Source organism: Sciurus carolinensis, chromosome X (assembly GCF_902686445.1).
Source record: "Sciurus carolinensis chromosome X, mSciCar1.2, whole genome shotgun sequence".
Lineage (NCBI taxonomy): Eukaryota > Metazoa > Chordata > Mammalia > Rodentia > Sciuridae > Sciurus > Sciurus carolinensis.
Genome location: NC_062232.1, coordinates 4,748,137 through 4,760,994, shown reverse-complemented (window position 1 = coordinate 4,760,994; position 12,858 = coordinate 4,748,137). Strand labels below are relative to the sequence as shown.

General features: G+C 42.5%; 1 protein-coding gene across 2 annotated transcripts in view; it reads left to right on the top strand.

The window, feature by feature from the left end:
- The window catches only part of Anos1 (anosmin 1), a 186,460-nt gene that overhangs the window by 21,166 nt on the left and 152,436 nt on the right, over window positions 1-12,858 (top strand). For both annotated transcript variants that reach the window (XM_047536879.1, XM_047536878.1), the window contains exon 2: window positions 9,133-9,180. In XM_047536879.1, coding sequence (XP_047392835.1) covers window positions 9,133-9,180 — 48 coding nt within the window. The remainder of the gene's footprint in view (window positions 1-9,132; window positions 9,181-12,858) is intronic.

Genomic DNA, 12,858 nt, shown 5'->3' with positions numbered 1-12,858 from the left:
GGCATGCTCTTGGGGAGTAGCTGTTCTCCCTAGCCTCTTCCCACCCCCACGGTCTCTCTGCTTCCTGGTGCCATGTCCTGAGCTGCTCTCCTCCTCCAGGCCCTTCCGCCATTTTGTTCTGCCTCACCTTGGGCCAGAGCCATGGAGTCGGCCCACCATGGACTGAACCTCTGAAACCATGAGCCCCACATAAAGTTTTCCTCCTCTAATTTGTTCTTGTCAGGTCTTTTGATCACAGTGGTGAACAAGCTAACTAAAAGAGCTTCGCATTTTTATTTTATAACAGAAGGAAAAATGACTATTAGATCCAACTTTAAAAGCATCTTTAGGTCTCGTATTTATGCCCAGAGACTCAATGTATCATATAAGTTGAGATTTTTTTGGGGGGGTTATGTTTCTATCTTCCTTCTCCATCCATTTCCTTCGTGTGATTCTTCCCCTTCTCTGTTCACCTCTCCAACTCTCTCAACAACACTAACACAAGTTATGAATGCTAAGTTAGGTGGGAGTCCACTATGGCCAGAAGTTGAAGTGGTGTGACCACCTCAGCTTCCCCACCTGGACACCATGCTGGCTCTTCTTCAAACCCAGTGGTCATCCCTACCTAGGTCCATCTAGACTTGTCGCTTCGTTCCATAGCAAGTACCTGTCCGTTTTCCAAACACGCAGATGTGGCAGCTGGAGAGAAGTTCCTGGATGGAGAAGAATCTAATCCACACAGAATTTACTAGGAAGGTTAAAACTTCAGAGACGTGCCTGGGCATGCTGCCGTTGACATCTGAAGTCATCTGCACTTTCCATCTCCGCTGCGAAGAAGGAGAATGGAAGTTATATAGACATTTCTGTATTTTTACATAAACAGTGCTCTAGTTGTTCAGTTGATTGTAGTGACTCAATTACTCATGCTTCCTTATTTTGCAATATGAGTCATTTACTTAATTGCAGTCATTACACTTAATGCTCCTACTAAATCTGCTTAATGTTGGATTTATTTCAGCACATGTCATTTATTTCTTCTTGAAATCATCCAGGATTTTATATGATGGGGGGGGAGGCTGCAGTTTACCAGAAAATATAAATTTGGTTCAAACATAGAATATAAATATAACACATTAAATATAAGCCTGTTAGATGTAAATTAATAAATTAAATGCAAGTATAAGCATTAAAATGTAAATATAATGCTGTCTTAGTCTGTTTTCTGTTACTGTTACAAAATACTTGAGACAAGTAATTGATACAGAACAGAAGTCTATTTGTTGTGGTTCTGGAGGCTGGGAATTCAGGAGGGTGGTGCTGGCGCCTGTCTAGGACCTTCTTGCTGTGTGAAAACATGGCGGAGGGCATCACATGGTGAGATTCTGAGGGAGTCAAGATTTCAACACACACACTGTCCAGGGACACGTTCAAGTCCTAGCAAGTACACAGTGTGCTTCAAAACTTGCACACCTGATGTCACACCTACGGCCAGACAAAATAAATGATTAATGTATCCTCAGGAGAAGATGGAAGTTGGAAGTCTTGCTGGAGATTCCCTGGGGAAGGGCAAGTCTTCAGGTTGTAGGGCAGATTTCATTGCCCTAGTAGACACAGTATGTAGCAAGAAAACGTGAGATCTTCCCTCTCTTCCCCTGCAAACAGATTCCATTGGAATATTCCTTGCCCAAATTCATGGTAAAATGTTAACATTATGTAATGTTTTTCCAAATGTCATTGTCTCACCCTAGCCATTCTATAATTTTTCTCTAGATGACTAGTTACACTTATAAAAAGATAATCAGTACGATTATTTCTTAGATACTGTATTTGACCCCAAATGCAAAGTTTTTTTTTTTTTTTTTCCCCATTTCCGGCATTATCCTGCTGAATCTTGTGGACATTTATGGGGAAGGAAATACTGGACCTACTTCCTAGGAGCTACAGAGAAAATGAGAACGTGGTTCAGCTCAATCTATTTCTTTCATTCTTTCCAGAGCCTAATGACTTATTGACTAAAGTTTAAATTCTTTTATAGAACACACCCCACCCAGTTCCCTTCAATTAATACTATTTATTAACACAGTTGTCTCTGTGGGGGGCTCTTTGCCAGCCGCAAGAGAGCTGGGGAGGAGCAGGAGGTACTGAGGACTCTGTCTTCCAGGCGTTTCCGGCTAGGGGTCTTACTGGGGTGCCGGGAGTGTATTCAGGGGTGGGACACACGCTGAGCATGCCCCAGGCCCTGACTGCAACCCCAGCACCCAAGGGGAAAAAAATCCTCTGTCCTCTGCCTCTCCCCTCCCTCTCCCCCAACCTCTGGCAACAGCAAAGAACACGCTTAACATCATGAATCAAAGCAAATTATGTCATATCTCAGTTCTAAACTCATAGGAAAATATTTGGGGTCCAAAATGAATCTCTCCATTTAAATTATTTCCTTTTTTATGAATTTTTTATTTGCTCTGAGTTGTCCATGACAGGAGCATGCATTGATGCCTTTTGAGAGATCATACATAAATGGAGGGTCATCTCTCGTTTTTCTGATCGTACGTATTGCAGGATCTCATGGGTCACACAGTCACGGATGGACATGCATTTCACAGAGTAACAAAACTGTCCATCGAGCTTCATGGCTGATCATTTGCAGTTTCTTTGCATCGATTGTTCATAGTTGTGTATTTCCAAAACCACGGGCTGATTCTGTTCCCCACCAACACCTGGTTATATTAAAGACCATGCACGAGATCTTTTATGATTCTCTTTTGAAATGGTGGCATCGAGATTACTAGATTTTATTTATCTTCTTCCCTCCCATGTGGGTTGTCTTTGAGTGAATGGAGTGTTTTCTTTGCTTGAAGCTTTTGAAGACTTATTTTTCTTTAAGGGAAAAAAAATCAAAAGGCTAGAGATGGAGAGACTTCGGAAAATGTCATTGAAATGACAGCCGGGCGCAGCTGATTGAACTTACATAAACTGAAAGTTGGCTGGACTAGCCTCCACGTTTGATCTGGTTAAACCAACAAAACACAGGATGTAATCTTTCTATAATTATGGAAGCCCCACTGTCTGATCCTACCTGGAGGTTGTCGTAATGATGCGCCAGGCAAAGCTCTTTCTAACGCACTTTGATGCTTCTCCTGGCTGGCCTTAAGCCAGAACAAGCCTTTATTGCCAACGCTGGGTTGTATTTTGCCTGTCAAGTGGCTTAGCGGGCGAAGGTGATTGTAGCAGGAGGGAGCGCTTCCCCTGACGTGGGGTGGAGGAGTGAGCTGGGTGCTTGGAATTTTCCTTTATTCTGCTCACAGAGTGTTGCAGGTAAGCAAGGCAGAGGGCTGATAGCGCTGGAGTAGACGTGAACACCTGGTCCAAACAAAGTGGCCAGCCAGAGGGGGGCTAACCAACCTTCCGATGCCGCTCAGCAGGTGCTTTGCAGAGATAGTCGGTCTGATAAAGGTTGATGGACAGATGCAGTATTGCACGTGTGTGTGTGTGTGTGTGTGTGTGTGTGTGTGCATGCAAGGGCAGGTGGGTGTCTAGCAAATGTCTTTGTAGGATAGTTTTCATGAATGAATATTCAAAAGATGAACCGTGTACTGGGGAATCCTTGAAACCAACAAATGATTATTAGAAAAAAAATCCAGAATAGAAGTGGGAAAATCTGCACACTGACCCATCAAAGGAAATGAAAGCAAAATCACTAAGCCCTGCTGCTGAGAGATGGCTACCGCCCAGGGAGAAAGAGAGGAGAGGCGGCCCTCGTATCGCAAAGACTGTATTTTCCTATTTGCTGCAATGAGTGCTCTTGAATCTCACGGGTGAGACTGAATCAGCGAGTCCCGGGTGAGTGTCGTCCATTACAGGGGGAGATGTTCAGTGTGGGGTCATTCCTCCACTCCTAAAAACAGTAATGACAGTGACACTCTTTTTTACCCTGATATCTAAGTTCCTGCCAATCATTTTGCAAGTCTTTGCACGGATTATCTTTAATCTTCCTGAGCATCATATGGCACCCTCTCTTTGCTGATCATAATAATCTTGAGTACTTGCTTGCTACTGCCCCAAATATTTCTTTATAAGGATAGAGCTTTTTACTCAACGGGAGTGGAAATTTTTGCATACATACGATGAAGCTGTCTTGATTGAGATAATGCATTGGTATTAATTCTCAATAAAATGTAACAATGTAACAGCTGGGCTCTGGGGCTTATAGGTCTTTCTCATTCGGGTGGGTGTGTAGGAACCAGCAGGTTGAGGGGCACTGGGTTTCAGGATGGGGCTGAGGGTTTGCATTGGGAAAGTGGGGTCCCCTTGCCAATGGTGATCTTTGCTGGCTTCTTTTGGTGTTTTGTTAACGTTTGGCCATTCTTACTACAGTCAGGGTGCAAAGGAAACGAGGTATTGCACGGACTTCTCACGGCTCTGATCCTTTTATTTTATCAACCCTCTGACATTTACTAAATTAAAAAAGTGTATTTCCAGAAATAAGTCCAAATCCACTATAATCTACTTTCTACCAATTTACGTGATTTCCTCCCTTCTCCACCCACCCCACCAGTCTGATCTGCAGATTGATTGATTGAACCCAGGACCTTGGGCTGTGGGGTGATCCTCTGTGACTGAGCTCCGCCTCAGCTCATCACCTGCTGCTTCCCAAACATGGAATATTCAGATCCATCCATGTCCACTCCTGCCTCTCCCTTCCAAGATGTTAAGTCTGGGGATTCCTTCACGACCCAGTGCCGATCTCACCCCTTCGTGTGACTGTGACTTTCCTTATTGAGTTGTTAACCGTTGAGTTTAAGCACTGGCTTTGGGGCTCCCGATATTTTGCTTGGCTTCTCTGCCTCCTAGTTTCTTAACTGTAAAATGGATCGCTGAAGTCTTTGCCATTATCTGGGATGGTTACGTGGGATGAGGATGTCCAATGCTAAGGTGAGTTCTGGCACAAGATGTGCTCATAAAACAATGCGATGAATAGAGCAGTAACATCAAAAATGTCAGGAAGTGTGCCTGGGTCCCAGCTCCTGGGGAGGCCGTGGCAGGAGGATCTCTTGAGCCCAGGAGTTGGAGACCAGCCTGGGAAACATAGCAAGACCTCGTCTCAATAAATACACGCAATCGACATCGACGTGGCTGCGTCACTGTAGTGTGCTGATTTTACGTCCTTTGGGTATAAACCAAGGAGTGGGGTAACTGGGTCAGATGGTGGTTCCATTGCAAGTTTTTTGAGGACTCTCCATACTGCTTTCCAGAATGGATGCACCAATCTGCCTTCCAAAAATTAGAACAAATTTAAAAAATTAAAAATAAACAAATGCATGCCTACATAAAGAAATGGATGATGAAGACCCGCGTGGTCTTGGATGCATGCCATCTCTGTGGGAATCAAGGGATCGTTTGTTGCTTGTGAGATACAGGCAGGCAAAGAGGAAGTGTGGAGTCCCATCTCCATGACCACACTCCAGTTGGGGAGCTGTGGCTTACACAAAAGAAAATATAGCTCTCACAGGGGGCAGTGTGATAGATACATCTCTCAAGAACACTGGGCAACTGCAGAGGTAGTCAATGGACGGTTTACCTCTGCTAGAGATAAGATCCCGTCCTCTGCCCAGGAAAAGAAAGATCTGGCTAGTGCTCAGATGGATGTGGTCCTTAGAAGTCCCTGCAGGAGTCGACTGTGCCCAGAATAAACATCTTATTTGTTTCATTAGGGGACACCAATGTCTTATTTGTTGAATTCATCTTGGTGTCTCCAAAGACGAGCACCACGTCGAGGCCTTAAATCATATATACGTATATATATTTAAATTTTAAATTTATTCTAATGAGTTGACATGACAGTAGAAGGCATTGATGCATTTTGATGGATCATACCTAAATGGAGCGTCATCTCTCATTTTTCTGTTTATACATGCTGTAATAAGTTGATTTTAAGTCCTTTGGGTGTAAACCGAGGGAGGAGTGGGCTAGTTAGGTCAAATGGTGGTTCCATTTCAAGTTTAAATTGTATTTTTATTTTTTTGAGGGGGTTACTAGGGTGGAACTCAGGGGCACTTTACCACTGAGCTTCAACTCCAGGCCCTTCTGCTCGGTACACCCTCTCTCTTGCCCCCTTTCCACTGACACCCAGCTTTGGGGTCACTAGACCCTGCCCATCATTTGTCCAGTCTTTCTTCCGCTCAGTCTCATTATTTCTTGGACACAAACCCTGCCAAAATTCTTATCTGGCTGGTATGCTTCGCCGGCGTGTCTGTTGAACGTGGAGACGGAGAGAGAGAGGAGACCTCGTGGGAGCCTGGGAGGTGCTCGTAGGGGTGTGGGTGGGTCAGTGCCACATTGGTGAGAACCCTAGGAACCTGTGGCAATTACTGGGAGTGAAGTCCGCAGAGGAGAGTGAGGGGTTCGTGATGGCTCACCTGTTAATGTGGGACTCAGATCTTTCCTGCGCAGTCTTCACATGGAAGAGGAAGATCTCTAACCCAATACAGATGAGATTTATTTAAAGCTATTGGGAATCTGTGATCGAATTATGCTATTGGGAAAGGCCTACATTAAGATGTATTATTGAGCACGCCTGTAATCCCAGTGACTCGGGAGGCTGAGGTAGGAGGATGGCAAGTTGGAGGTCAGCCTCAGCGACTGAGGCCCCGAGCAACTGAGCCAGACCCTGTCTCAAAATTTAAAATATATATATATATATGTAAAAGGGCTGGGGATGTGGCTCAGTGGTAAAGCATTCCTAGGTTCAATCCCTGGCTTAAAATATACACACATATAAATATCATGTTGAATATGATGTTTCACTGTTAGATGGCTACAGTGGCGGGACTTGTGAATATACTAAAAACCGTTGACTCCTGAGCTTAAATAGGTAGATTTTCTGGTACGTGGCTTATCTCTCAACTTTCTTTCCACATAATTGCAAGCTTATGTAGTACTACTCTATTCATGCAGATCTTCTTCAAGTTCAAGTTCAAACCTAGGAAGTAGGCCACCTACCTCATCTCCATCCTGGAATTTCAGAGAACTGGAAGCTGGGGCATCTCCCCTATTGGGCTATGGTTTCTTAGTAGCTTTGCCAACTACCCAGCCCAGCCCAATCCAACTTGAAATATCAAAAAGCAAGGGAGAAGCACGCCCAAAATGTTAGTTATGTGGAAGGCGTGGTTCCCAGGTGGAGGTGATAAGGAGTCAGGCCTGGCGTTTGTTATCTACCAAGTGAATGTAAAGCATGCCAAGTGGTTTACGTACCCCATGTTTTCAAGGTCAGCAACAGACTAGCGTGAGTTGACAGTAGGGCTCAGTTTCAAGGTACGGTTTCTGTATTCAGATGTGTTCAGAACCATTTCTATTATTGCTTGTGTTCTTGAGAATAGCCACTCTAATTGGAGTAAGATGAAATCTTAGGGTGGTTTTAATTTGCCTTTCGGTAATCACTAGAGATGTTGAACACTTTTTCATATGTTTGTTAGTCGCCTGTATATTTTCTTCTGTTAAGTGTCTGTCCAGTTCCTTGGCCCATTTATTGATTGCAGTCTTTGTATTTTTGGTGGAAAGTTTTGTAATTCTTTATGAATTCTGGAGATTAGTGCTCTATCTGAAGTATGTGTGGAAAAGATTTTCTCCCACTCTGTAGGTTCTCTTTTCACATTGTTGATGGTTTCCTGTGCTGAGAAAAAGGTTTTTAGTTTGAATCCATCCCATTTATTGATTCTTGCTTTGATTTCTTGTGCTCTGGAGGTCTTGTTAAGGAAGTCTGCTCCTAAGCCAACATGAATATTCAGGCCTACTTTTTCTTCTATTTGGTGCAGGGTCTCTGATCTAATTCCTAAGTCCTTGATCCATTTTGAGTTCAGTTTTGTGCAGGGTGAGAGATAGAGGTTTAATTTCATTTTACTGCATATGGATTTCCAGTTTTCCCAGCACCATTTGTTGAACAAGCTCTCTTTTCTCCGTTGTATGTTTTTAGCTCTCTCTGGAAAGCAGTGTGGCGATTCCTCAGAAAACTTGGAATTTAACCACCATTTGACCCAACTGTCCCACTCCTTGGTTCATACCCAAAGGACTTAAAATCAGCACACTACAGTGACGCAGCCACACCAATGTTTATGGTAGCTCAGCTCATAATAGTTAAACTATGGAACCAAACTAAGTGCCCTTCAGCAGATGAATGGAAAAAGCAAATGTGGCACACAATGGAATATTACTCAGCCTTAAAGAAGAATAAAATTATGGCATTTGCGGATAAATGGATGGAATTGGAGAATATCATGCTGAGTGAAATAGGCCCATCCCAAAAAACCGAAGGCTGAATGTTTTCCCTGATAAGTGGATGATGATATATAGTGGGGGTTGGGGGTGGCGATGAGAGAAGAATGGAGGAACTTTAGATTATGTAGAGGAAAATGAGAGGGCAGGAGGTATGAAAAATGGTGGAATGAGCAGACATCATGACCCTGTGTACATGTGTGATTACACGAGTTGTGTGAATCTGCATGGTGCACAACCACAGAAACGAAACGATGTACCCCATTTGTGTACAGTGAATCAAAATGCAGTCTGTAAAAATAAAAAAAATAAAAAACTGTTTCTATACTCAGATATGTTCAGATCCATAAATAGGGGTGTTACCGTTGCCTATAGCATTTGCATATGTTTTGCATACATTTGCATGCAGCTGTCTGTCACCCAGGAGCAATGGCTGTACCCTGTGGTCTAGGTGTGTCTCTCGTGCACAGATGCCCATCCGGGAAAAGAAAAAGAAGACACTTGTCCGGTGGGATCTTCCTCCCAGGCTGACTCTTCTGATTGTCATTTGGCTGAGCTCAAAAGCCTCCAAGATGCCCCACTTGTAAAACTGCTTACTATGGACAAAATGTCCCCTGTTCATTTTCCCAAGAGTCTGTCTTTTGTGGCCCCACACACCGCGAGAGTTGGCTCAGACCCTCTTCGCTATAGACAGCTTGGAATCCTCCCGATTCCATGTCTTTGTTTACACCGTAGAGTCAGTGGCAAAGTAACGATCGCCCTAGAAGCATGTCTTTCTTAGAAACACATCAACATGGCAGAAGTTGGTCTTTTTTAAAAGTAAGCATTTAAAAATCATACACAATGAGAAGATCATTTAATGGGTCCATCTTTCTTTCTCTTTTGCAGAATAATGGTTCCCTGGTTTGGTGCCAGAATCACAAGCAATGTTCTAAGGTAGGTTTCCCACAACTGTGTTAATACTGGAAACAGCTTCGATTTTGGAATATGGAGTCACAAGACATTGCAGAGTACAGGGAAATCACATGTTTCCAGTTTCTCTAGGGGTTACATGTTACACTCTGCATACATTGATACAGTGCATGCATACGATTTCCTGGTCTTTTATTATACACATGGTCTAAAACACTAATAAGGGTAGCCACTACTGCAATCAAGGTGTAGGCACCAAAACTCTATATACAATCTCATTTTCTCTCTATTCTGCACTGTGTGCGTGCACATGCGTGCCAGGAACTGAACCCAGGTCCTCGCTCATGCTAAGTATACGCGCGTTCTCCCACTGAGCTATGCCCTCAACTCCCGGTAACTGTTTTTAAATAAAAAAGGTTTTGAAGGAGCAATACCCTCCAGGAAGACCAGAATATTGAATGCTTTCTCCTTACTCCTGCGTTATTTTGTAAGTAGTTTGGGGTTGGTTTCTAGGAATTTTTAGTTAAATAATTTGATTCTTTAAACAGTTTCTTTTATGTTTTTGAAAATTTCTTTCTTGCTGAACACATGCATACACACACACACTATAAACTTTTGGTATGTTTCATATAATAATTTTTATATCATCCCCCAAGCATCACAATCTTAAAAATTAGACACACGTGTGCACACACACACACACACACACACACACACAATGCACACACACACACACAGTAGTACCTTAGCCAATCTGAAGCCAGCTTTATATTCAGATTATATGAATAGATAAAATTTGTAAGCTTCTTAAAACTAAGTACAGCAATGTTGATATCACAATAGTGTTTAAATGTGTTTGTTTCATAGAATACTATTGAGCCCCAAATTGAAGAATCTTTTATTTTATAACCAAGATTTTATGTCAGAAACACATAATTATATTGAAACAGCATGTATGTGTAACATCACTATTTTGAAAGATCTTTTAGATGCATTATCTTAAGTGATGGATAATATTTCTAAACTGGATGATTCTGCATGCATTGTCTCATTTAACACACAGCAATGCTATTTAAAAATAGAACAGAGTTCCTCATGCTATGGGAAATGATTTGGTGAGATTATGCGTTGCTTACCTCTGGCTGCAGTTGTGGAACAGAAATGAAATCTGGTTTATGACTCATTTACTCTCTTTATGGAATATCCTAAGCACTTGCTCAGACAACATATTTCCTGCTGTATGTTGTATTAATTAATTCTTCAACTGGAATTTTGGGTAATTAATTTATGTCATCATTGCAGGTGAACTTCTTGAATCTATGTATCTATCTATCTATCTATCAATCATCTAGTTATCTGTCTCACTATGAGATGACTAAATCTCAGGAGTATTGTTTTGGTCCAGTTTTGAAGAGTTGGACATTACATAAATGATAATTTATTATATCAGTGTTGCTTCTTACTTAAGCGCTTATTTTGTCATTATCCCACCAAGAAATTATTATTCTTTTAGGCTTGAAGTTCATTTGAATAGAAGAGGGTCATGTGAAATATTTATTTAAACATTGCAATGAAAGAAAATAGCATCACTAGGGATCATAGATTGTTAAACCGTATTTTGCAACTGAATCATGAAGACTGACCTCAGTCTTGGAACTTTCCAAGAAAAGAAATCAATTTCTTTTGCCCAAAAGCAAGAATGGATCAATAAGTCATAGCTAATTCCATCGAAACTATGGAATATATTCTAAAACTGACGTAAGTTTAAGAATTACCTTTCATTTGGGATCTTGGGAATCCTTGGGTGAATCTTACTTTATTTTTGGGGAGGTACTGGGGTTTGAATTCAAGGCCTCTCGATCATGGAGCCACCTCCCCAGCCTATTTTGCATTTTATTTAGAGACAGGGTCTCGCTGAGTTGCTTAGGGTCTCACTTTTGCTGAGGCTGGCTTTGAATTTGTGATCCTCCTGCCTCAGCCTCCTGAGCTGCCGGGATTATAGCCACTGCACCAAGCTCTGAATCTTGCATATTAACCAAACTTTATCTGCTTTGCGTGTTATCACAACTGGATACAAGGGCAGAAGATTACAGTGTGCATTTCATTGAAGATTCATAGGATATTGTATAGGTTTTTTTCTCTTCATCTGTAAGTTACTGAGGTTCTTGGTGAGAAATAATGACTCTTATTTTACAGAACAGGAAATTCAGGAGTGCACACATTTGTTCATGGTCTTGGAATCACTTACCAAATAAGTAGAGATGATGTTGATATCTGGATCACTATCTGCCCTAGAGTGTGTTGCATTTGGGTCTTCAGCTTAAAAAATCCATTTTAAGCTGATATTGAGACAGAACAATTTTATTTTATATTTCTTTATTTCTTTATTTATTACCAGGGATTGAACCCAGGGGCACTTAACCACCAAGCTACATCCCCAGCCCTTTTTTGTATTTTATTTAGAGACAAGAGACAGAACAATTTTAAAAACCACAGAAGTAAGGTTCACAGTATGATATTCTTTCTTTCTTTTTCTTTTTTTGGTAGTAGGGATTGAAACCCAGGGATACTTAACCACTGAGCCACATTCCCAATCCTTTTTCTATTTTATTTTAAAACAAGGTCACACCAAGTTTCTCGGGGCCTGCTAAGTTGCCGAGGCTGGCCTTGAACTTGCGATCCTCCTGCCTCAGCCTCCTGAGTTGCTGGGATTACAGGTGTGTGCCACTATGCCCGGTTCACAATACAGTTTTCTTATTAGATATTTTGAGACAGAGTTTGCGTGATGGTTTATAGAAAGCTCACACTTCCCCGTGATTTCTGGTAACTATCTGCAAATCCAAGGAGGTCGCCTTCGGAATCCCTGCAGAACAGGATCCCTCTGCCCCAGCTAACTACTCGCCCTTCTCCAGCCGCCATCTTCTCTCCCCAACCAACCTGAGCGCATCCTCGTGGGTCTCCCAGTCCCCACTCCTTCTCCGTGTGATTCCTAGAAAGGTCCTTCACGATATGGGTGGAATCCTGCTGCCGTGTACCCTAAACCTCAACCCCTCTCACTCAGACTAAGCTCCGGTGCTGCCCTTTCTCTCACTGGCTACATGGTGTCCAGCTGTTCAGTGACTTGTTATATGTTGGCTATGAGAAGTCCCCAAAGGCTCATGGGTGAGAAAATGCAAGAAGGTTCAGCGGTGGAAGGCCTAGATGATGAGGTGTAACCTCACCAGTGGATTAATCCACTTGAATGGATTAACTGGGTGGTAACTGCTTTAATGTTAGGTTCTGGGTTACCTGTGGATGCCTTTCATCTGACAGTGGTATCCTGGCTGTGAACACCCTTCTACGGGAGCCTACAGCCTGCTCCTTCTTCCCGTGGGCTCCCTCCACCTCAGCCGCTGGACTTCGTTTCCCATTCGGTTTTGCATCTGTGTGCTGAAAAGCAGGAATTTAGGACCTAGTCTTGGTGCCTTGGTGTGCTGCTTTGATCTCAGTGGGAGATCAGTTTTGCCAAGGGCTACGCTCCAAATTCTTAGTCATTTTCCAGGTTCACTCAGAGCCCAGTTTAGAAGTGAGGAAGATTGGTTTTGCTGGTAAGAACATCTGGACGGATTCATTTGACATCTGTGAAATTTATTGGATGAGGGTCAGCCCTCAAGAGACAAATGAATGTGACTGCTAAAGGTTTGTGTTTTGCATTAGATGCTT